We start from the raw sequence: 25,488 nt of genomic DNA, 5'->3' as shown, positions 1-25,488 counted from the left end.
TTCCAATACATGACATAATTAGGTTAATTTAACAACATACTTAAGTTAATATAACAACTTTATTTTTTGTGTTTTTTGTTTTTCTTTATTTTTTATTTTATTTTTATTTTTTTTTATTTTTTTAATATTTTTGTTTTTTTTCTTTTTTTTTTCTTAATTTATATCTAAAAATTCCTCTATGGAGTAGAAGGAGTTGTCATTCAGAAATTCTTTTAATTTCTTCTTAAATACTTGCTGGTTATCTGTCAGACTTTTGATACTATTTGGTAAGTGACCAAATACTTTAGTGCCAGTATAATTCACCCCTTTCTGTGCCAAAGTTAGATTTAATCTTGAATAGTGAAGGTCGTCCTTTCTCCTAGTATTGTAGTTATGCACACTGCTATTACTTTTGAATTGGGTTTGGTTGTTAATAACAAATTTCATAAGAGAGTATATATACTGAGAAGCTACTGTGAATATCCCTAGATCCTTAAATAAATGTCTGCAGGATGATCTTGGGTGGACTCCAGCTATTATTCTGATTACACGCTTTTGTGCAATAAATACTTTATTCCTCAGTGATGAATTACCCCAAAATATGATGCCATATGAAAGCAATGAGTGAAAATAGGCGTAGTAAGCTAATTTACTAAGATGTTTATCACCAAAATTTGAAATGACCCTTATTGCATAAGTAGCTGAACTCAAACGTTTCAGCAGATCATCAATGTGTTTCTTCCAATTTAATCTCTCATCAATGGACATACCTAAAAATTTGGAATATTCTACCTTAGCTATATGCTTCTGATTAAGGTCTATATTTATTAATGGCGTCATACTATTCACTGTACGGAACTGTATGTACTGTGTCTTATCAAAATTCAGTGAGAGTCCGTTTACAAGGAACCACTTAGTAATTTTCTGAAAGACAGTATTGACAATTTCATCAGTTAATTCTTGTTTCTCAGGTGTGATTACTATACTTGTATCATCAGCGAAGAGAATTAACTTTGCCTCTTCATGAATATAGAATGGCAAGTCATTAATATATAATAAGAACAACAAAGGACCCAAGACTGACCCTTGTGGAACCCCATTCTTGATAGTTCCCCAGTTTGAGGAATGTGCTGATCTTTGCATGTTACGAGAACTACTTATTTCAACTTTCTGCACTCTTCCAGTTAGGTACGAATTAAACCATTTGTGCACTGTCCCACTCATGCCACAATACTTGAGCTTGTCTAGCAGAATTTCATGATTTACACAATCAAAAGCCTTTGAGAGATCACAAAAAGTCCCAATGGGTGGTGTTCGGTTATTCAGACCGTTCAAAATTTGACTGGTGAAAGCATATATGGCATAAGACACCACTCCCCATCCCCCCCTCTCCCCAGTCCGGCAACATCCTCAGTGCCACACACTCACCTTTGTAGAGCAAGTTAGAAATGTACCTGTCAGAAATTTCAACACTAGCTCAATCTGGCGGGTGCTCTAGCGCTTGAGGGATAGGCAACCGCTTCTACACGTTTCGGTTGCGTTTGCCTACCTTCAGGTTTCAGAGCAGCTGCCAATTAAGAGGTTTATGACGATCTTTCCATCGTGTGACACGTCCAAGTTGGCGTTAGGCAGATCTGTAGTGAAATTCGGTGCTGTAAGTAGGCTGTTTAGGTTTTTATATTGGTAACGCCACGTAGCGCTCTGTATCAAAATCACTGGCTGTGCTGTGTGCAGTCTGCGGCTGGTTGGCATTGTTGTAATATTCCCTCATATGAAACGTCCCCTTAGAAAAATTAACGAATTACTGTGCTGACCTGCCTTCGATACCGACTAAGGGTATCTTCATCAGAATATAGAAAAATTTATGAACTGCTGTGCTGATAAACCTCTTACATTATTAGATTTTCAAACAGCTGATCAAAACGGAACGTACTCAGACATTTCTCTCTTTACTTATTCTGATCAACACTAAACTGACACACAATATTTTTAGCACAACGCAATCTGACTTTGAACAATCCCTACAAAAGAATGGCCCTGACTAACAATAACCTACACCTTTCATGAATCATTTACCTCACAAAAATCTTCGTTACTCGAACTACTGCAATACAGCGAGCGCAAATACTGCCAGCTAAATAAAAGATTCTAACTACTGAAGTCACTAACTACTGATAGGCATAGTTAGCAAATGAAAGATTTTGATAGAGAACAAACAATGTATTTACCTTAATAGTGTTCAGAAGTCATTATATATATACACACACACACACACACACACACACACACACATATATATATAAGTTCATGACATCCAGTCTTACAAATTTACTGTCTCTGATGAACACACGTCCAGATCATCCGCTCGCAAAACTTCGCCATCTCTCTACCCACATCCACCACTGCTGGCGGTTCACCTCCAACTGCGCAACGCTACGCGCTGTTCACGTGCAACTGCCCAACACTACAATAGCGAATATTACAACAATGCCAACCAGCCACAGACTGCACACAGCACAGCCAGTGATTTTCATACAGACGCTACGTGGCGTTACCAACATAAAAACCTAAACAGCCTACTTACAGTGCCAATGTGACATCAATAATCCACCTCACAGCTGACATGAATTTCTGAGCCGTGGCTTTTTTTTTTCCTCATTTGTAGACACCTTTCAAGCGTCGGCGAACCATAACAAGATGTCGCAGTGAGCCATACTTTTGCATCATCGCATAGGAAGGTTATGGGCAGCTTTGAGCCAATACGATAGTTACAAGGTTTCGAAAAATGATTCTTTAATTTTGTTGCGCAGTTTATTTCATTCCCCATTCTTGAGAATATTAAACTTTGTGTCACTCCGCTTCCATCTCCATACACGCCGTATCCGTTCCCAAAGTAATTTTTATCACTTAGCCTCCCTTACACAATGTGAAATAATCCTTGAAATTTACCGATCGTAAGCGATGGAATAATGCTCCAAGGCATCCTGTACCACTTAATCTCAAATCTTACACACACCAAAAAAACCCAGATCCTAAACATAAGTTCATTGTCACACATGTACAATCGTCGTTTTCCGTATAACCCTGACGAATCTCAATTTTGTATCCACAGATCCCCAAGAAACACTGCAAGGAGACTGCACCAGGAGTTGCCGTTAGCGGCAGACTTATTGTGACTCTTTGCCTTCATCCATCCCTACAACTGAGATACAGGCTGAAAAGTATTTAAACCGACAAACTCTGGGAGGTTGAAGGGGACATCAAAACAAATATTTCTCCCTAATGTCATTTTTTCCTATGAGGAGTATTTAAACCGGTAGAGGAAGATTTCTCTGGCGGTAAATTAATTAAACCAACAAAAGTTTTTCCATTTTTTTATGACCAAGAGGCAACTCATTGACACATCCCAATTTCAATTACGGTAGATTTTCAAAAATGCCTCCACTGACACGTAAACAAAGGTTACACCGTCGGATCATGTTCTATCTAAAACATTGTCTTGTAGGGAGCGGGACGCCTTCCAGCAATTCCGGCAATGCTCTGGCGAGAAAATTGTGATAGTGCCTGCCATTTAATGGCCTAGGTAGCAGATACGGCCCAATTAAACAGTCCCCAACAACACCGACCCACGCATTAACGCAGAACAGCACTTTATGAGCGCTACTAACAGTGGCATGTAGGTTATCCTCACTCCAAACTTGCGAATTGTGCATATTGAAGCCTCCATCACGCCCGAACGTTACTTCATCGGTAAACAACACAGAGGATGGAAATTTAGGATGCATTTCACACTGTTCCAGGTACCACTGCGAAAACTGTGCTCTGGGTGGAAAATAACTGGTTCCAGTTTGTGAACATCCCGTAAGTGAAATGGACGTAACAATTGCTCTCGAAGGACTGTTACAGGTAATCTGCTAAATGACCCGGTCTCACGTAGACGTTGGTACACAGCAGCAAAAGTTGTATGATGTAGAATACGGCGATTAGGATATTGTTGTTGATAAACCCATTGTGCAGCTCGTCCGCTGTGGTGCGCTATGTAGTACGCACCAACCATATTAGTGTACTCACTCCAGGTGTATCGCTCCATTAGTTAACAGAGACAATGCACTGATGCACTGGTGGACAGCAGTTGCCTACAACTGACGAGCGTAATACGCCCTCTAACAACTGAAGATCGTAATACGGCCTCTAACAACTGAAGAGCGTAATACGGCCTCCACCGATTTAAATAATCCTCATAGGGAAAAATGACATTAGGAAAAAGTATTTGTTTTGATGTCCCCTGCAACCCCGCAGAGTTTGTCGGTTTAAATACTTTTCACCCTGTATAACTCATAATCGACCATTTTACCCAGTTCCAAAGATGATGGCAGGACACTGTTCATTACACGGCATGACCAAGTAGAGCAGTTGTCTGTTGCGTTACGCTGTAAGTTCGGAACTCACCCTGCGGCGATGGCCTCGAAGCTGGCGGGCACGGCGGCGGACAGCAGCAGCCGCGGCTGCTCGGCTGTCTTGGCCTCTCCCTCGAACGCCATCCGCAGCTCCTTCAGCAGGCTCACGTACGCCGCGCGGTCGTCCGCTCCCCTGCAATGCAGGCAACACTTCTTACACTGCGTACTCGCGTAGTGCATATCTCCCAGTCATACCACACAACTAGTACAGCTCGATCCACAAACGATGGCGGTTCGCGCATGACGAGGCACGGATGGGAATTGCATTGCTGACGATTCCAAGCGACAGTTACAGTACGCGCATGGGCGTGATTTCTGCTAGAAGAAACCATACATCCTGCAAATTATGTTTCTCGCTTACTTATGCAGAATTTGTCTCTTACAGCCACAATTAACAATGACAACTCGCAACATATGAAATCGAAATTCAGTAAACAACCGGTTACGATCACGTTTAACGCTCGCATTAGCTACAGCATTAACAGCAGAGCGCTCAGAACATACTGAACACTCATTCGCTGTCTGAGCATACGTGAATGCTCAGAACAAGCCGAAACCAGAACGCAACGTTCGTGATTCCAACTGCAATATAAACCAAGGACACACCTGAATAATGTAGTCACAATGTTCCCATCAGAGCTTTATTACATTAATTGTCAATTAAACCTTCTTTTTACTGTGGACAGATATATTTGAGCTTTGTAGCAATTAAATTTGAGTTTTGTAACTATTAATGTGAACTTTGTAACGATTAAATTTGAATTTTGTTGTGATTGTATTTACGCATAACCAGGCACAGTCAATACATCACTACGAAATTATTAATATATTAATGTTAATTTTTATTTAGTAGTTATTTTAATGAATAATACATTACAATTTATTATTATGTAATAAATTTTTATGATAATAGTGAATACATTACTGAAATAAATTAGAGAGATCTGCCTGGTGCAAGTGGCTACAAGAATTCAGAATAGATTTGTAAGAGATGAAAATTGAAGAACATAAAATTGGGGTCAGATATACGTAGCGACCGAGTGTTGTAGATTCCCACCTCAAGAAAAAACGAATGAAAACTGAAAAAAGTGGTCAGTAGTTTGGGAATAACAGCACTCTGATCGATGGAAAACTTATTGTTGAAACCGGAAATTAATTCAGAAATAATTATTTACATGGTACAAAAAATGGCTCCAAGCGCTATGGGACTTACCATCTGAGGTCACCAGTCCCCTAGACTTAGAACTAATTAAACCTCACTAACCTAAGGACATCACACATATCCATGACCGAGGCAGGATTCAAACCTGCGACCGTAGCAGTAGCGCAGTTCCGGACTGAAGCGCCTAGAACCTCTCGGCTACAGAGGCCGGGTACGTGGTACACAAATGCTTCAAATCAAGAAAGAAAAATTCTGTGTGCTGTGCTTTCGTCTTACATTCCGAGCTACATAATCAAAACATTTCACAAGCAAACACAATGTTTGGTTTCTAGATACAATGGAAGGAAAAACAACACAGAGAGACAAGTACGCTGTAGGAGTAACATTGTGAACGTACACTACTGTAATGATTCACTTGCTGTCCTAGATGTATAAAGTAACAGGTTAAATGTTTCTTCCCATATTAGTAACATAAAGTACTAATATTTTTTTCTAGTTGCAGCTGTCAAGAGGGTCTGCTGAAAGGTAATGGCTTGACGTGAAAACTCTTATAGCGTTTGAAATAAAACGAACGTTATTAACATTCTACATCAGTATTCTTCACGTCTCCATATTTTTAGCCTTCTGCCACTATAGGGCTTCGATTTGTAACATGGCTGTGTGTTACTTAACGATGTCGGTGCGTGAGAAATAGCGTGCTGCAATCGTGTTTTGAAATCAAAGAATTCCTTGGAAGCAAAGACAGCATTGGTCGTATTTTTTTCTTTTATTAACCGCGAAATCGATTTTCGGTCACTTAGTGACCATCCTCAGTGCTGTAATATACAATTTAAATTGGTAGGCACTGGTGTCAACAAGCTTAGAGCGATGTTCAAAGAAACCGAATGAACGTCAGGTAAATATAATTGCGCTACAATAATTGTGTTAGCCAGCAGATAATGGCAGCTGAAGACTATTTATAGTAAGTACAACTACTACAAGTACTACTTAATATTATTTTCAACCTATCAATCTTGTAGACTGTGATAGTACCACATAATTGTTGTTTATGGTTGTTTAAATATATCTTCAATGTCTGTAACATATAACATGAAGAAAGCATCTTCAGTTCAGAAATAATCAAACGGTCAGAAGTAGATACAATCAGAAACACGTAATAAGTTTAGAATTAGTACACAATAGCACTTTCGATTTCACGTGGAATTTGGTGCTAGTTTATCATTATTAGGTAACGTGACTGTTCAAAAATTCTTTCTAGGCTTGTGGAATTTCATGAATTGTTATATGATGATTTGTTTTTGGTTTGTGTACACAGATTTTACTTTAATTATGAGTTAATGTCCAAAAGAGGAGCATTTTATAGCATGCACATTAACATTGAACTAATAAGGGATTTGATTTTGGGATGTTATTTCACCACTAAATACTGCACCTCCGTCCACCAGTTACGCAATAGACAACTTGGTAATCATAAGAATAATTCAAAATTTATCTCAAAACATTATCGTAAAAATGAACTTCTGGCTGAAAAACAAGTGATGTGATTAACAGACCAAACAGTATTCCACTAGCTGAGACAATAAGATTGAGATTCTCTATTGTAACGAAGAGACCCATCTTTTTAATTGTATTTACAACAAATTCTCTTCCATTCGCAGCCTTCTACCAAATATATCTATAAGTGTCCCTTTGATCCCATTTTTCCATGTCTTTTCATCACCAAACTGCACACATCAAAATACTTATTTTTAGAATAGTGTCTTCGTTTTGATTTACTGGAACTAATGTGTATATATAATAGCATTGGTATCGCTTGTCACAGGTCACTGTAGTGACGCGTACCTCGGGTACTCCCAGTCAACGTCCAGACCATCAAACTTGAAGTCTCGGAGCAGCTCGATGGCGTCGTACACAAACTGATTCATCCTGAACACGTTCGAAGTCAACTCCTTAAAAGGCGTCGATCCGAATGCCCATCCTCCGATAGCGAGCAGCACCTGAAAACGACAGCACACATGTCTACTAACAAATATTTTCCAAATTATCTAATCGAGGGAAACAGATTATTCGCAATGTATTTGGAAATACTACTTAAGTAATACTGTTTCACAGAAGCTGTTCTGAAAAGTAAATAAAAATCAGACGTTAGCACAGACGCACAACACAACACTTATCATCTATTTAAATTACTCTAGATACTATTATCCCTATTAATCCTGTGTGTAGATTTCTTAGGATTCTGGAAAACACCGATAGCTAAATGACGCCACTTGCCCTTGGAGCATTGTAACACGTTTTTTGGAATTGTGGAAAGTGAAGAAGAGTTAAAGACCGTCTAACTGAATGTGAAAGAAGGAAGTGCAAAGGCTCATCTAATACTGAATGTCAAAAAAACTACAATTATGACAACTATACCTATCACATCGGGGCATATAGGACGAGAACAATGGAAATGGTTTCTACGTTCAGTCATCTCAGCTCCCATATTTCTGCTGATGTCGCCTGCAGCCATGAAATCAAGAGGCACTTGTTACTTGGTAGAAAGGCAATGTACAACCTTGATCAAGTTTTGAGCAGTACAGACATAACTTTAACAACAACAGACCCGTTTATTAAGGGCTATAGTCTTTCCATTTGTGATGTATAGATGTGAGACCTGGGCTACAAGAATGGCTGAACGGTGTAGAACAGACACCTTTGAATTATGATGTTGTAGGAAACTGATCTGAGTTCCATGGACCACAAAGAGAACGAGTAGATCAGTATTACAGCAAACAAAACCGGATTGCTCCCTGGAAGATCTGAAACAAAAAGTGTCTTCTTTGGGCATATCATGTCTTCTCATGATTCCCTGGAAAAGACGTGAACACTGGGGAAGATCGATTGCACAAGAAGAGGGCGACAAAAGATTAGACGGATCGTTGGCATCACAGAAGTAATGGATTCCAAACTGGAAAGTCTATGGGGGAGAGTGAGGAACAGAAGAAATTGGTGAGCTTCAGTACTACAGAGTCAGAATCGACTAAAGGAATAGAGAGAGTGAGAAAGATATATGGTATCCTGAATGGGCAGCTTGTTTAATTTGGAGAGTTAGAAATTTTCCTAGTTTTGTGAATGACTCAAAGAAAACAGAGTCTATTATGCTAAAACTTCTGTAAGATGGCAGCTATGCAAACAGAACTTTTGCTTCTTGAAGAGTTCACAATTTTCATGGTAAGTTATCTGTACGTTGCTTGAAACTCAAATTAAACTAACGAAATATTTGATGTAATTACCTACAATTAATTTTATGGAAGTGCGAGTCTCTTACGTATTAATAATAATTGAGGCCTTAAGAATGTCGATGAACTGCTGAAATCTCAAATTTTATTGCAGCACTAATAACAACAGGTAATGCCAGCCCACATCCGTATATCGTCTTTAATAATAGCTTCAGAAAATATTGAAGGATGTATGCGTATACACGGCTGGATATGACGGAAGGAGGGGATTTCGCAGTGGAGAAGAGCATAATATGACTGAAATAAATACTAATTAAAATTTGTCTAATTGGGCGGTATGGAGTGAAAGTTCAAAGATATAGCTACTAATTTGTTATAGAAGTGATTCTTGCGAAGAAAACATCGTTGTAACTGCAATAATAGTGATCAGTCACTGTAGCGACGTGTCTTGTTCAACCTTGTAAATCCTGATTATGTAGTTCGCCTGTTCCACATGGATTGCGCCGCCTACGTGCTTCATGGCTGCTCGGTCACGCTCCGACGAAAGAGAAGGCGTAATTTCTACAGATCCCGAGGCCGCAACGTTTGCTACGTTCCGCAACGATAAGCAGTGCGCGTTTCATATTTCATTCAGTTTCCTTTATGCACAGCACAAGTAATGAAGTACATGACCCTGTGAAACTGAAAATCGTGTTTAGCAAACATGATCTGGAAGTAGGTACGAAACATTGACAGCAACTGAACCGATATACGTTCTCTGTTGTCAAATTTTCGAGCCTGATACCTCTGCAGAGCTTCAAGAATTGCAAAACTAAGAGTGTAAAGGTATATTTCATCACCACATTTTACATGAAAGCGGAATATATTTTTGTGATTTTATTCCTCACTCAGACAGGGTGTTCCGAAAAAGCGTCGAATACTTTGAGAGGTGGTAGCACTCATCGAAACAAGGAAAATAAGACCAAATACACAGGTCAGAAAATGCATACTTTTTGAGATAGATCCAATAAACATGGGCCCGAAAATGCATAGTTTCTGCGACAAACACGTGTTTACAGGTGGTGTTCAGCGTGGCATCCGTTCATGAGAATGCACCCTTCCGCCCTCCCTCCAGTATAAGAAATGATACCACCCCCCCCCCCTCCCCGTCCAATTCAGCGGTCCTGCAAAAGTTGTTCGCGCACATTATGACGAAAGTGTGCTGGTGCGCCATCATGCTTGAACCACATTTGTATTCGTTGCTGCAATGGCACAACCTCCAGCAATGTAAGCAGTACATTAATGAGAAAGTCCTGATAATGCACCCCAGTTAAACTTTGTGGTAGCACGTATGGCCGTATTAATCTATCGGCAAGTACACCTGCCCATACGATGACTGAGAACCGGTGTTGATGCCCTCTTTCCTGAATTGCTTGGGGAATTCCATCTGCCCATACGTGCTGGATTCTTTACGAGGTACCCGTTTATTCGATTTTGAACTTTTCCATGAACTAATCATGAACCGATTCATGTGTGGCTGAGACTTGTGATTCTATTTAACCAAACATTGGTGACAAATCAGGGGTTTCGATGTTCCTGTCTCAGCAGCAATAGCTGCCTGACGTGGCGAGTGACTCCCGATAGGGCGGCAACCTTCTTAACTCAGCAGCTACGTGGACTGTATAAAAATCCGGCTTTACGTTCTCTCTGATACAAGAAAAGGGAGAGCATGCAGTCCGACAGAATTGAAAATCCATAAAGAGGACCTTGTGCCATTCTTGTGCTTCTTTCCGAGACTAAAACCGATCGACGGGCACCATGCACCATTCATTAGATATTCGTACCGTTTATGACAGCCACGGCGTGAGAGCGACATGGGAAGTACTGTATCACATGGTGCTGATACATCGTACAAAATACACTACCCTGTTATTCCAATGATCACTAGCATGAAATCTGATCTTATCTTTTTCCCCATATTCCTGTAAATTTCTGGCTACGTGTCGTAACAATATAATTTTTCAGTCCAGTTTTGGCGTTGTTCTATTCTTTTGGACGATTTGCGCCAAAAATAGGAAATTCCAGGCCCATATCCATATCACCACTTGAAAACAGGCTATTGCCGGTTTCCGTCCCGAAGAGCTTATACAAACAGCTTGATAAGCAGATTATGCCTGAATGCTAGGATGAATAATATATTTACTCACCTATCAGTTAGAGACCTGTATCTAGGCTGACACGGGTCAAAGTTCACGATAACAGCGGGATGAAGGCTACAGTGAATATGCCCAGTCGCAGAATACTGCTGTTCCATTTGAGTAAACGGTGCTCGCACTAAAACCCTATCATATGGTGTATTCGCCCCACAAACGTGCAGTGGCTATGGGCTCCTAGTAATATTCCACCACCATTCATAAGATCACAGTGATTGCTGAACGTGTGTACAGTTATATAAAACAATCTAGAATTACCGATTCATTCAGAATTTTCGTTGTTAGAACCCCCACCGACTGAAAATTGTAGGAGAGTCATTTCAAATTGGTACCTGCTTGGAACTGACAGGGACAGATATGCAGCGTTGCTGCACCAGTGGGAACGGAAGCCCACTTCTCAATATGACTGTGGCGAAGGGCAGAAAACAGAACTTCACACAACAACTGAATGTTCCCTCAGAACATTCAAAGCAATAATGGAAGACCTTCAGAATTTGGCATCAAAAGCTTCTGTCTGTATTTCAGATCTGGACTAAGGGCTATGAGTCCATTATGAAGTTGAGATTTGATATATCAGTCTAGAAATGTATACAGGATAGTTCAGGTGCCCTATCTATGAAGCCTGCAACACTTTCAAATACCACATACAAGATTTTCATATTCTCTGGCTCACTAAACGCAAACTATTAGTCCTACAGAAAAAATGAAGAAGACGTTTTTGTAGGAAATTTAATGTAATTAAATTTTGTATTGGGCTACATTTTCGTTAGAGGCAGTAGTTTTCGAATTATTCAAGAAAAACATATAAAACCGATCTTTTTCTTGAACAGCTCAATAACTGTGTCCTTCAGTGAAAACGTATCCCAGCACAAATTTTTAATTGCATTAAATTTTCTACAAAAAGGTCCTGTTCATTTTTTTTCCGTAGGACTAATAGTTTGCACATAGCGAGAGAGACAATATGAAAATCTTGCATGTGATTATTGAGGGCATTGTGAGGTGCATAAAACCGGTAGACAGGAGCAACGGAATCACTTGTGTATTTGTTGGAAATAACTGTCTAGAATTTTCTCCTGTCATCATACGACAAATAAACGAATGAATATCGTCTTACTACCAGATGCCACTGGCTTCAGTATGAAATAGTAAAAATCCATACGAAATGAAAACATTTCTAAGAAATTAAAAGTCTAAATTTGCAATGGTCAGTTCTTATATACTGTGAACAAAAAGTATCACCTGAGAGTCTGTACTTTTAATAACGTCTTTTTTGAAACAGTAGTCTCTTATTGCATTGACAATACGTCAAAATTTATAAAAGTAAAGTATTAGATTAAATTCCTGTCCAACTGGGCTCAAATTTCCTTAACAAGAAATGCAGTACTACTTCAGCACGTTACAGGTTACAGTGTACCGTAGACTCGTACTTGTTAACTGAAGTGTTCCACCACTTTTAGATACAATACTGCACTCGTCCCCAGAGTAATGATTTTTTCAGGCAGCTTCGGACAACCTCGTAAATCTTGAAAAGATTGTACAATTCGTTGCGTCTTTCCTTCAGCCGTATCAAAGAGACTGCTGTACACTTCACTTTGGAGATGCTTCACAGACAGAAAACTGTTCAACTTGGGCCATATCAGCTTATTAGATGTGGTCTTACATCAGCAACAAAATTTGCTGGTGCCCCATCACACACGAACTACACTCTAAAGAAAATATATATCACCAGAGACCTTTCCAAGTCTCAAACATCTATGATGTATACAGGGTGGTCCATTGATAGTGACCGGGCCAAATATCTCACGAAATAAGCATCAAACGAAAACACTACAAAGAACTAAACTTGTCTAGCTTGAAGGGGGAAACCAGATGGCGCTATGGTTGGCCCACTAGATAGCGCTGCCATAGGTCAAACGGATATCAACTGCGTTTTTTTAAAAATAGGAACCCCATTTTTTATTACGTATTCGTGTAGTATGTAAAGAAATATGAATGTTTTAGTTGGACCACTTTCTTCGCTTTGTGATAGATGGCGCTGTAATAATCACAAACGTATAAGTACGTGGTATTTGCTTCGGATACATTAACCGTGTTAAAATGGACCATTTACCAATTATTTCGTGAGATATTTGGCCCGGTCACGATCAATGGACCACCTTGTATATGCAAACTGAAGCAACTAATGCAGTTTTGTTCCATGACCGTGATGGGAACCTGGGCCCCTGCTCACTAGGCAGATGTGCTAACCGCAATATCTCCATATCATCCTGGCGCAGTGGCTTTGAGCAACTGCACAGACCCCCCCTCCCCCCCTAGCACGCCACCTTCCGCAGCCCAAATACCCATCCACGCCTCAGCCCACTTTGTGCTGCCCCTATTTTCGAAACAGCATTGCAGAGGCTCTCAACCATATTGGAATAGCACCTCAGCGTCGATCGAATCGGCGTCCCTGTCTGAAACCCAGCATAGGTACTTTTATCAAATGAAATTGGTTCTGAAACTGGTTCCAGGGACCTATCGCACAGCTCCACGGATTACCCTGGCAACCATTCATCTTCAATCCAAATTCCCATTCGTGCCTCAGCCCACCTGGTATTCCCCCTAAACTCGTTCGATAGTGAGGTGCTATTATAATACTGCTGAGAGCCTTTGCAGTGACGTTCGAGTTTAGGGGGAACACCAAGTGAGCTGAGGTATGAATGGGAATATAGACGGGAGGCACAGGAATAGTCGGTGCAGTTGTGCAAAGCCACTGTGGCGGGGTAGCGTAATGGCTAGCGAATCTGCCTTGTGAGCGAGAGACTTGGGTTCGAATCCCAGTATTGGTAAAACTTTTCATTCGTTGCTTCAGTCGGCATATATGCATCAAGAACTACATCCTCCAACGTTGCACAACCAATCCTAGACGATCATGCTGCAGAAACCGGAGGTACCCTCGTCACTTTTACTTGAGAAAAAATATACTATGTCAGAATGATATGGTTACCTTGTACCCCTAACCACGCATTAAACGAAGATCGTTGAATACAATGTGAGTTAGCGTCATATTTGTACCCAATTAGCTTTAATCGAAAAGTTTACATTTCAGATACGTCCTACTAACTGGGACAATATTTCATACTGAAATCAGAGCCATCTCGTAATCACAGTTTCGCAGTTGCCTCGCAAATGACTAGTTTGCAGACCTGTGTTTACTGGAACGTTTTTGCCGGTATCATAGTGTACTTTCACTTGCGTCAGCCTTCGCCGCTAATTCCAGTACACACTGTATATCTTCGCAATTAAAGTGAACGACCACAAACTGCAGGAGATTTGCAACCAGTAAATCGAGTTTACGCCAAGTATTTTCGAAATTATTAGTGCTACGAGTTCAGAAGAGCCCTTTTGCACACGTTTTGTGTGCCGGATTACTCGTAAGAGAGATACCGTCTCCTTACGTACATAATTTCACCTGACTCGAAACAGCTACTTGCCATTCCGGCTGGGCAACCTCGGTGTTTACATCCAGTGTCGGAGGAGCGACGCAAGCTGCATACGCAGGATGCACCCCGCACTTAGCTCTGTCCCGGCGGCGTTTCTTAAATCACGCGCGAGGTGCTCTGTAGTTTTGTTTTGCGCTCGCGTGCCTCACCTTGAGCTGGGGGTTCTTCTCGCGCAGCGCGATGACCCGCTCGTAGAGGTCGTCGTCCTTGTCGTTAGCCGGCGCCAGCTTGTGGTCCTTGAGGGTGGCGAATGCGAACACGACGTGAGTGCACAGCGACGGGTCCACGTCCTCCGGGCTGAACTTGCCCGCGCCCGGCCGCTTCCCCGACCAGCTCGTCATGTAGCAGAACACCTGCGCCGGCCGGCCTGCAGCACACAACACAGTGTTACTGACCTTCCTCCGACTCGTCCCTCCTCTCTAGCAAAACTGGTCTCTACTGTCCAGGACAGAGCGCCGGAGAGCATCGTAAAGACTCGCCGACCTCTAATTTTAGTTGAGTGCCTGGACACTAGTATTACAAAGTAACTCAACAGCACACCTGGCGAAACCCCTACAAAAAGGAAGTTATGGAGAAGTTTCTCTATCATTAAGGCACTTAAGGTAATCTCGTGAAAGGCACACAGAAGCATGCTAAATAAATCGCACACACACACAATCACAAGAGTTTCCCCGCATTGGCACTACGTACCTTCCATCAGCCAGCATCACTCTCCATTGCCGCCCTCTAGTGTTTCCATGATACCACAAACATGCAGACATTCGAGTAGAGTTGTTCTTTACAAACACTAAGCTTCGGTAGCTTTGCTACAGTACGTAAATGACGTAGTAAATCGTAGGATTACCGGTAGTATTGGTACAATTGGTAGGGAAAGAGATATAAATGAATAGGTGCGAGAGAAACTAGCAGCCAACGATTTCCCTTTCTTTTTTGATTGATTGTTTGTTTTTCACATAATTAGAACCGCACATCGCTCGGTGTCAGTCCATTGTGTATTTTATACTCTTACAGAATATAAATTGTATTTTATAACTAATAACAGTTGACCTTTAATTTCTGTCCTTTTGTGTAAAGAAAGCAATAAAATTTGATGCAATTACAATTTTCATACACAAATATAAAAGTCTGTATTATTATTCTTGTTTGTACTTAATGGTACATTTTTCATCATGATCAAAGACAAGAGTTTCTTGTACTTAGAACTACTTAAACCTAACTAACCCAAGGACATCACACACATCCATGCCCGAGGCAGGATTCGAACCTGCGACCGTAGCGGTCGCGCGGTTCCAGACTGAAGCGCCTAGAACCGCTCGGCCACACGGGCCGGCCGCTTCGTTGAGGAAAATATAAATTGTATTTTATAACTAATAACAGTTAGTTGATCTTTAATTTCTGCCCTTTTATGCAAAGAAAGCAATAAAATTTGATGCAATTACGATTTTCATACACAAATACAAAAGTCTGTATTATTATTCTTGTTTGTACCTAATGGAACGTTTTTCATCATGATCAAAGACAAGAGTTTCTTGTACTTAGAACTACTTAAATCTAACTAACCCAAGGACATCACACACATCCATGCCCGAGGCAGGATTCGAACCTGCTACCGTAGCGGTGGCGCGGTTCCACACTGAAGCGCCTAGAACCTAGAACCGCTAGTAGATAGTGTCGGAAGTTCCATGCGGCTTTTCGCGGATGATGCTGTAGTATACAGAGAAGTTGTGCCACTAGAAAATTGTAGCGAAATGCAGGAAGATCTGCAGCAGATAGGCACTTGGTGCAGGGAGTAGCAACTGACCCTTAACATAGACAAATGTAATGTATTGCGAATACATAGAAAGAAGGATTCTTTATTGTATGATTATATGATAGCGGAACAAACACTGGTAGCAGTTACTTCTGTAAAATATCTGGGAGTATGCGTGCGGAACGATTTGAAGTGGAATTATCATATAAAATTAATTGTTGGTAAGGCGGGTACCAGGTTGAGATTCATTGGGAGAGTCCTTAGAAAATGTAGTCCATCAACAAAGGAGGTGGCTCACAAAACACTCGTTCGACCTATACTTCAGGATTGCTCATCAGTGTGGGATCCGTACCAGATCGGGTTGACGGAGGAGATAGAGAAGATCCAAAGAAGAGCGGCGCGTTTCGTTACAGGGTTATTTGGTAACCGTGATAGCGTTACGGAGATGTTTAGCAAACTCAAGTGGCAGTCTCTGCAAGAGAGGCGCTCTGCATCGCGGTGTAGCTTGCTGTCCAGGTTTCGAGAGGGTGCGTTTGTGGATGAGGTATCGAATATATTGCTTCCCCCTACTTATACCTCCCGAGGAGATCACGAATGTAAAATTAGAGAGATTCGAGCGCGCACGGAGGCTTTCCGACAGTCGTTCTTCCCGCGAACCATATGCGACTGGAACAGAAAAGGGAGGTAATGACAGTGGCACGTAAAGTGCCCTCCGCCACACACCGTTGGGTGGCTTGCGGAGTATAAATGTAGATGTAGATGTAGAAACTGCGTCTCCCTGCTCTGTATGATAGATCCATATTATTTTATTTATTTTTACTACAACATCCCTCTGTTTCACGTTACAAATCAACAATTTTCAAATAAAACCTGAATTAAACATTGACAGTTTCAGTATTGCTGTAAATGCTGTTTATTGTTAAGTAACAGACAGCAGGATAACAATGCGGAACAAAAATGTTCGCAGTTTATATGGCCCATTATGTAGCCTCACTCAGTTTCTAGACGGTTCACTGTTTCCGGTTTTTTGGGCAATCTAGTAAGACACTGACAGCATACGTAAAGAAAGCGATCGGTATGAGGTAACGCCCGACTGGTATGCAACACTCCTAACGTACAGATAACTGACCTGAGCTATTAGGATAACCGTAGTTTTCGCTTACGTATGGTAGTTTACGGTAGTTTAACAAATCTAAATGCAAGCGCACACATACATATATAAACATCAGACACCATACCATCCACCCTCCCCACCACACCCCCGAATCCTAATCCTCTGCTACCCTCGACAGTTTTCGTCGTCCCTCACTTAACTTAGCAAAATTATCAAGTGCAATAAACACCACAGTTGCGACAAGCATAATGTAAACTATTCTCGACGCTGACAGTAATCTTTCAGTTAACATTTGGGAATAAATCCATCGAGACATTACCGCGTTTTCTGTACTTGTCAACTGCGAGACGAAAGAGCAGTGCTTGAAAAGTACTTCACTCCTGTTGGTAAGCTCTATAAGAGATAGACATTAGGAAATTGCTCTGACATGGATCTAATACCCTAAATTGTACATTGTGAAGCAAAATTTTAAATAATTTGTAGGTGTCCCGACATTTTTATTTCAATACTTATCATTCAGTTCAGATATACTCTTTGTCCAGGAAGCCATGTTAATGATTTTTAAATAAATCAGATAAATTTACTCCAAGAAATAGAAAAGCATAGAGAGAGAGCGGGGGGGGGGGGGGGGGGGGGAGGAGAGAGAGAGAGAGAGATAGGGACAGAAGATAGGAGTATTATAAGTATTATACATTTCGTTAAGTGAATCTTTTACATAAAAAATTAAAGATGATGATTGCTTAATTGCTTATACAAGAGCCAATCAACATACATGAAAAGTGACGAAACGCAAAAGAAACTACTAATAGCACATGACTTAACTATAAATATTAAATTATCCAACAAATGCTGCTGTAAAAACTACAGGTCCCAAAACGACATATTTATAGCCAAGCAAACAGTATTTTTTCCTTTGTGAACTACTGGAGCTGCTTAAAAAATAAGACTGAAGTGTTTCTTTGAAAACAAAAATAAAATTGAATTGCAAAAGTTGAGCTATACTTTCATTTACCTACAACATAAATAACATAAACTATTCTTATGCACTGCAACAAATTACTTAAAAAACTTTAAAGAGATATAAGGTCAGATGCAGAGATATTTAAAGTTTATTCCATTTAACACAAGTTGACCCCTTCCTCCGTTCCGTTATTATGCATAATCATCGCACTACTCATCAATTATGCTCAAAGAATTTACTGATGTAACATTATCCTCTTGTCGTGTGTCAAGTGTCTGACCATATGTTGTGGGTGGCTGATGTATTGTCATTCAGCGTGGTGCGTTGTTTATGTTGTCATGTACGAATAAGGAATGAAATGAAGGGAGAGGATGTAATCCTCTGGAATTTTACAGCCCGCTGCTATCTAGCAGCTTCAAGGGGGCAGCCAAAATCAATGTTTCCACTCGGCTCAAAGGTCATTATCAGCAGTAGTACATGTCATCATCCCACGAGTCACTACGGTGAGCGTGAAAGGCTTAGGGGATCTAATTATCAAACCTAACTTTCCGCTGCGCCTGAAACTGAAAGTTTATAATCGGTAGATACATTAGTACTAGTTTTGACTTACGGCAGTGAGACTAGGATTTTTTTATCCGAACCCAATAACTGAGAGGTGTCCAGTGAGCATTGAACAGATGCATATCAAGAATGACCATGTGATAAAGAAAAACAGTTAAAAGGATCAAGCAACACACTAGGGAGGATCACTTTCGTTCCATACATTACATCTACATCTATACTCCGCGAGCCACCTTACGGTGTGTGGCGGAGGGTACTTATTGTACCACTATCTGATCCCCCCTTCCCTGTTCCATTCACGAATTGTGCGTGGGAAGAACGACTGCTTGTAAGTCTCCGTATTTGCTCTAATTTCTCGGATCTTTTCGTTGTGATCATTACGCGAGATATATGTGGGCGGTAGTAATATGTTGCCCATCTCCTCCCGGAATGTGCTCTCTCGTAATTTCGATAATAAACCTCTCCGTATTGCGTAACGCCTTTCTTGAAGTGTCCGCCACTGGAGCTTGTTCAGCATCTCCGTAACGCTCTCGCGCTGACTAAATGTCCCCATGACGAATCGCGCTGCTTTTCGCTGGATCATGTCTATCTCTTCTATTAATCCAACCTGGTAAGGGTCCCATACTGATGAGCAATACTCAAGAATCGGACGAACAGGCGTTTTGTAAGCTACTTCTTTCGTCGATGAATCACATTTTCTTAGAATTCTTCCTATGAATCTCAACCTGGCGCCTGCTTTTCCCACTATTAGTTTTATGTCATCATTCCACTTCAGATCGCTCCGGACCATAAAGTAGTTGTCGAAATGGTTTCCTTCCGTCTCAGAACCATCTCATTCTCTCACGCCTCTGCTTCAGTAATAGTAATTTTGATCCTGAATTTAGTATACACTCCTGGAAATTGAAATAAGAACACCGTGAATTCATTGTCCCAGGAAGGGGAAACTTTATTGACACATTCCTGGGGTCAGATTCATCACATGATCACACTGACAGAACCACAGGCACATAGACACAGGCAACAGAGCATGCACAATGTCGGCACTAGTACAGTGTATATCCACCTTTCGCAGCAATGCAGGCTGCTATTCTCCCATGGAGACGATCGTAGAGATGCTGGATGTAGTCCTATGGAACGGCTTGCCATGCCATTTCCACCTGGCGCCTCAGTTGGACCAGCGTTCGTGCTGGACGTGCAGACCGCGTGAGACGACGCTTCATCCAGTCCCAAACATGCTCAATGGGGGACAGATCCGGAGATCTTGCTGGCCAGGGTAGTTGACTTACACCTTCTAGAGCACGTTGGGTGGCACGGGATACATGCGGACGTGCATTGTCCTGTTGGAACAGCAAGTTCCCTTGCCGGTCTAGGAATGGTAGAACGATGGGTTCGATGACGGTTTGGATGTACCGTGCACTATTCAGTGTCCCCTCGACGATCACCAGTGGTGTACGGCCAGTGTAGGAGATCGCTCCCCACACCATGATGCCGGGTGTTGGCCCTGTGTGCCTCGGTCGTATGCAGTCCTGATTGTGGCGCTCACCTGCACGGCGCCAAACACGCATACCACCATCATTGGCACCAAGGCAGAAGCGACTCTCATCGCTGAAGACGACACGCCTCCATTCGTCCCTCCATTCACGCCTGTCGCGACACCACTGGAGGCGGGCTGCACGATGTTGGGGCGTGAGCGGAAGACGGCCTAACGGTGTGCGGGACCGTAGCCCAGCTTCATGGAGACGGTTGCGAATGGTCCTCGCCGATACCCCAGGAGCAACAGTGTCCCTAATTTGCTGGGAAGTGGCGGTGCGGTCCCCTACGGCACTGCGTAGGATCCTACGGTCTTGGCGTGCATCCGTGCGTCGCTGCGGTCCGGTTCCAGGTCGACGGGCACGTGCACCTTCCGCCGACCACTGGCGACAACATCGATGTACTGTGGAGACCTCACGCCCCACGTGTTGAGCAATTCGGCGGTACGTCCACCCGGCCTCCCGCACGCCCACTATACGCCCTCGCTCAAAGTCCGTCAACTGCACATACGGTTCACGTCCACGCTGTCGCGGCATGCTACCAGTGTTAAAGACTGCGATGGAGCTCCGTATGCCACGGCAAACTGGCTGACACTGACGGCGGCGGTGCACAAATGCTGCGCAGCTAGCGCCATTCGACGGCCAACACCGCGGTTCCTGGTGTGTCCGCTGTGCCGTGCGTGTGATCATTGCTTGTACAGCCCTCTCGCAGTGTCCGGAGCAAGTATGGTGGGTCTGACACACCGGTGTCAATGTGTTCTTTTTTCCATTTCCAGGAGTGTATCTATGATGTACCAGCATTTCATACATCTGGACCAGAGCTGCTTTGCGGTGTGGAGATCCATTGTTCCAGCTGTCTTTCAATTTTTCCTTGGCTTATTTCATCTAGTTGTTTTCTTTTAACACGTTGAATTGCATATCCTCTTTGTCTACAAGCTGTATCTATCGTCATATTTTCCACTGCAAATTGCAGTATTCCCTTCCGTATACTGATTGAAATTAGGTCTTCTCTCTCATATTGCCCTTGCCTTGGCGTATTCATATTTGAGACTGGTTTTTTCAAGTCTCAGAAGTCTCGGTCGCTTAACTTCGTCCCCATTCGCCCAACACAGGCGCTCTTGCATATAAAGGGTCATTCCCGATTAACGACGAAAGATGCCATTATTGGCGTTCGTCGATAGGTGTTTCTTCTCATACATTATTTTTGGTACGTATCGTAGTTCCTACACTATTTGTGGTTTATTTGTCGCTGTGCTGATCATCATCAACTTAACACTTATGTTCTCCACTTGTTACTGGACACTGTGTACTCTTTCGACCATTTGGCCTTCAGTTTTATTGCTGGTCTCAGCGTTCATGTAGTCTGGGTATACTAAATATACAGATTTTTTTTTAAAATCTTTCCGTAGCACTCCATTTTAAATGGCGCTGTAGTGTTCTTTTTAAATACTCGTACTGTCCGCGTTCAGTTAGATCCACATACACGCGTAAGAACTTCGTAACGCTTTATGGTATGCTCTAAGGTTCTAGTCAAAGATTTAACGTTGGAGGCAATATTTTCATGACTGACTTAGTATTTTTCCTATGCTCTAAGCACGGCAGCGGAAATGACAACTCGGTTATAAACCTGAAAGTAATGCCACCATGCCATTCACGAATTATGGCACTGGATAATTTTTGGCCGATTTCTAAAGCCACCAATCATATGAAGTTTTCTGGCTCTCATTCTGCTTTTTATTTGCTACTCTTTTCGAGCAACGTTTCAAACACTTCATCCTGTTGAGAAGACTTGTTAACGTTTTCTATCCATTTCCATAAACTGCTATTTTGAAGAGGTAGTACGTTCGTTACTACCGATTCACACTGATTTCGTACATCTTCTGTTTCTCAATTTCCTAATTATGTTTTAAGTAGGTTGTTATTCTCAGGCCAATCATCGTAGTTATGATCCTCGTATCAGCTGATTGTGTGTGTAGTGTTACATATTAGGTGTGTGTGTGTGTGTGTGTGTGTGTGTGTGTGTGTGTGTGTGTGTGTGCCGTGAGAGGTAGTAAGAAACGATGGTGTTGCACTAGCTTTTTACATTATTAAATAAATTCTTTGCAAACAGTATTCCATACTCGGGGATGAATTGGACGAGGTAGCGCTGTTATAAACACACAGTCCTTGCATTCGAAAAGATTTAGGCCCCAATCTTCATACGACCGTCGTGATTTAGGTTTTACATGTTTATTCCTAAATTACTTCAGATAATTTCGGAGACTGTTTTTTCCAAGTCACGGGCGACTACTTGTCCCATCCTGGTCAAACTAGACGTGTAAGCCCGTAAATTCCTGCATAGACTATCATGTTGGCACTCCGTGCAATACAAAATTGCTCACTGATGTCAAGAGACGCAGAAGGAATCATTTGTGAGTTCCAAAGCACGAACAACAGTCCAGGCAACAGAAAGGCAGTGCTTAGGGAGTTGAAAACAATGGGTTTCAACGGTCGAGCAGCTCCTCATAAGCCATACAGTTGTGCATTCAATACTAGGCTACGCTTAAGATGGTGACAAGACCGACATCACTAGACAGTCGAAGAGCGGAAACGAGTGATTTAGGGTGATGAATTACGCATTACCCCGTGACAACCCTAAAAAAAAAAGAAAAAAAAAACCAGCACCACGAACGACTTATACTATCCGAATGAGACGGAAATCGGTAGAAAATGGGTGATTTATTCAAAAGAAAGAGCTTGACGAATCGAGCTAGTTAATAGCGCACTGGTCCACCTCTGGGCATTATGCAAGCAGTTATTTGGCTTGGAATCGATTGACAGAGTTTTTCAATGTCCTCCCGGAGGCATGTCGTGACAAACGTCTTCAACCTAGAATCTCATTTACTGCAGTTGAATTGTCTTCAGTGATGAGACCTGCTTCGAAATGATCCCCGGTGACCAGCGAAGACGCCTTGAGAGCTCCCAACAACCGTGGGATAGTGGGATACCAACCCGACTGTCCTACGCCCTGCTGCCCGACAACCATAAGTCATGATCTTGGGTGCGATTTAGTTGTCATCCGAGGCACCCTTATAGCACGGCTATCCGTGAACGACGTTTTACACCGCGTTTTGTTGCCCGTCATGTCAAGCCATCCTGGGCTTACATTTCAGCAAGATAATTAACATCCGCACTCGGCGAGAGTGCAACTTAACTTCGTGCGCTTGCCAGACCCGCCTTGGGCAGGCACCTGGATCGGTGGATCCCTTCCCAGGTGAGAAAGTTTGGGGCGTTATAGGCAGGGACCAGCTCGGGGTTTTGATGATTTAATGCTCCAGTTGGACAGAATTTGGCACGATGTCCCTCAGGAGGACGTCCAACAACTGTACGAATCAGTGCCAAGCCGAATAAGGGCCAGAAATGGACCATCGCGTTAGTGACTTGCTCACTTTGTGATGATGTTCTTTCTCTTGAATAAATCATCCAACACTTTTTTTTTGTGGAACTGTAACCATATGTTTATCTGTAGATGTACACCACATCTACCGATTTCCGTCCAATTCGGATCATTCATTCGTTGTATGACTTTCTTTCTTCTCCTTCCCAGAGTGTATATGAACACATTTTAGAGCGTTGCGTGTACTGCGCATTACTGTGTGTATCAGCATCACAGGGAACCCGGTCGTAACTAGGATCTATGAGGCAATGGTTTGAGGACTACACAGGATCCCTACCTCAATCAGTGGACTTTGGGCTGTGAAAATTAGTGGTGACACGTAGAGCCAAGTGTTTAAATCCCTTTATTCAGATCCTAAGAGTTTTATGATTGTAGTGGTCACTTGATTCATGAGCCAGTGTGGTCGACGAATTGGAATTCGATACCCCGTTATGGCGGTATGGAAAGTTGGTTCTAGATCCAAAAAAAATGTTCAAATGTGTGTGAAATCTTATGGAACTTAACTGCTAAGGTCATCAGTCCCTACGATTACACACTACTTAACCTAAATTATCCTAAGGACGAACACACACACCCATGCCCGAGGGAGGACTCGAACCTCCGCCGGCACCAGCCGCACAGTCCATGACTGCAGCGCCTTAGACCGTTTCTAGATCCAATTTTGGCCAATAGGGGTACCTTGCGAAGATGCAGTGAGTGACGCCAAATCGGTCACAGTTGAATAAAGAGATTTAAACACACGCCTGAAAATGTTACAATAATTCTCATATAACGACCACCCGCTGTCCTACTCTCTGTGCGAAATAGAAGACGGATGTACGAAAATCTATGGACTGGACTGGAACGTCGACTTCGCTCCAGGCCGCAGCATTAGACATAATCACCTTCTCTCCTTTCGCCCTTTGAGAAAGAATGGGCTGCCATTTCTCCACAGACATTCAGGAAGTTCACCGAAAGTGTCCCTAACAGAGCACAAGCTGTCATTAAGGCTAAGTGTAGGCACATCCCATATTATTGTCCATTAATAGGGGTCCGGACTCGTATCATGAAAGAATGAATATGAATAATGTTACTTTTATTGCTCTTACACTGGATTACCATAACCTGTTCAGTATTCTTTTGAAAGTTATCCACGCATGAATAAAACTACTGCTGTTACTCTAGGTACTTTCGATTAATTTTGCAACTCTAGTAACCTTAAGAATCTGAGTTGTAGCCGCTGGGACCAGGTTCGCTGTTACACTTTCCCTCCACCTCGTAACCCGAATTGTTCTCAACATGTGCGGCCACTTCGAAAAATTTCCGCTAAACGGCGAACCGAGAGAAACGGCGCGATCTGGCGGACGAGCGTATTATCCGCGAACATCGATTAGCAGCTGGCTACGATAAGCGCTGGGCGGTGTCCGCTGCGCTGACCTGGATTCGAACGGCGGTTCGTTGCACCCGGTGAAGGGCGGCTGGCCGCACCAGCCCGGGTTGCATAAGCGTCTCGACGGCCGCTTTACACGACTACCTGCCGTTGTGTAAGGCGCCGGGCGCCTACCTACTGCCTGTCCCGTCCACGGCACCCTCCCTGCCGTCAGCTGTCCGATTAACAATTCACCGCGTTTATGTAGTGCGATGTCTTTCTATCCCGGCAGCCGG

At 42.4% G+C, this 25,488-nt stretch overlaps 1 protein-coding gene across 1 annotated transcript in view; it reads right to left on the bottom strand.

Annotated features, from left to right (window-relative positions):
* The window catches only part of LOC126458157 (probable chitinase 10), a 393,594-nt gene that overhangs the window by 21,546 nt on the left and 346,560 nt on the right, over positions 1–25,488 (bottom strand). The window contains exons 10-12 of the mRNA XM_050095020.1: positions 14,643–14,860; positions 7,441–7,595; positions 4,429–4,569 (exon numbers count right to left, since the gene is read on the bottom strand). Of these exons, the coding sequence (XP_049950977.1) occupies positions 4,429–4,569; positions 7,441–7,595; positions 14,643–14,860 (514 nt within the window). The remainder of the gene's footprint in view (positions 1–4,428; positions 4,570–7,440; positions 7,596–14,642; positions 14,861–25,488) is intronic.

This window comes from Schistocerca serialis, chromosome 2, assembly GCF_023864345.2.
Source record: "Schistocerca serialis cubense isolate TAMUIC-IGC-003099 chromosome 2, iqSchSeri2.2, whole genome shotgun sequence".
NCBI classification, from domain to species: domain Eukaryota; kingdom Metazoa; phylum Arthropoda; class Insecta; order Orthoptera; family Acrididae; genus Schistocerca; species Schistocerca serialis.
This window is presented reverse-complemented; position numbering and strand designations above follow the sequence as displayed.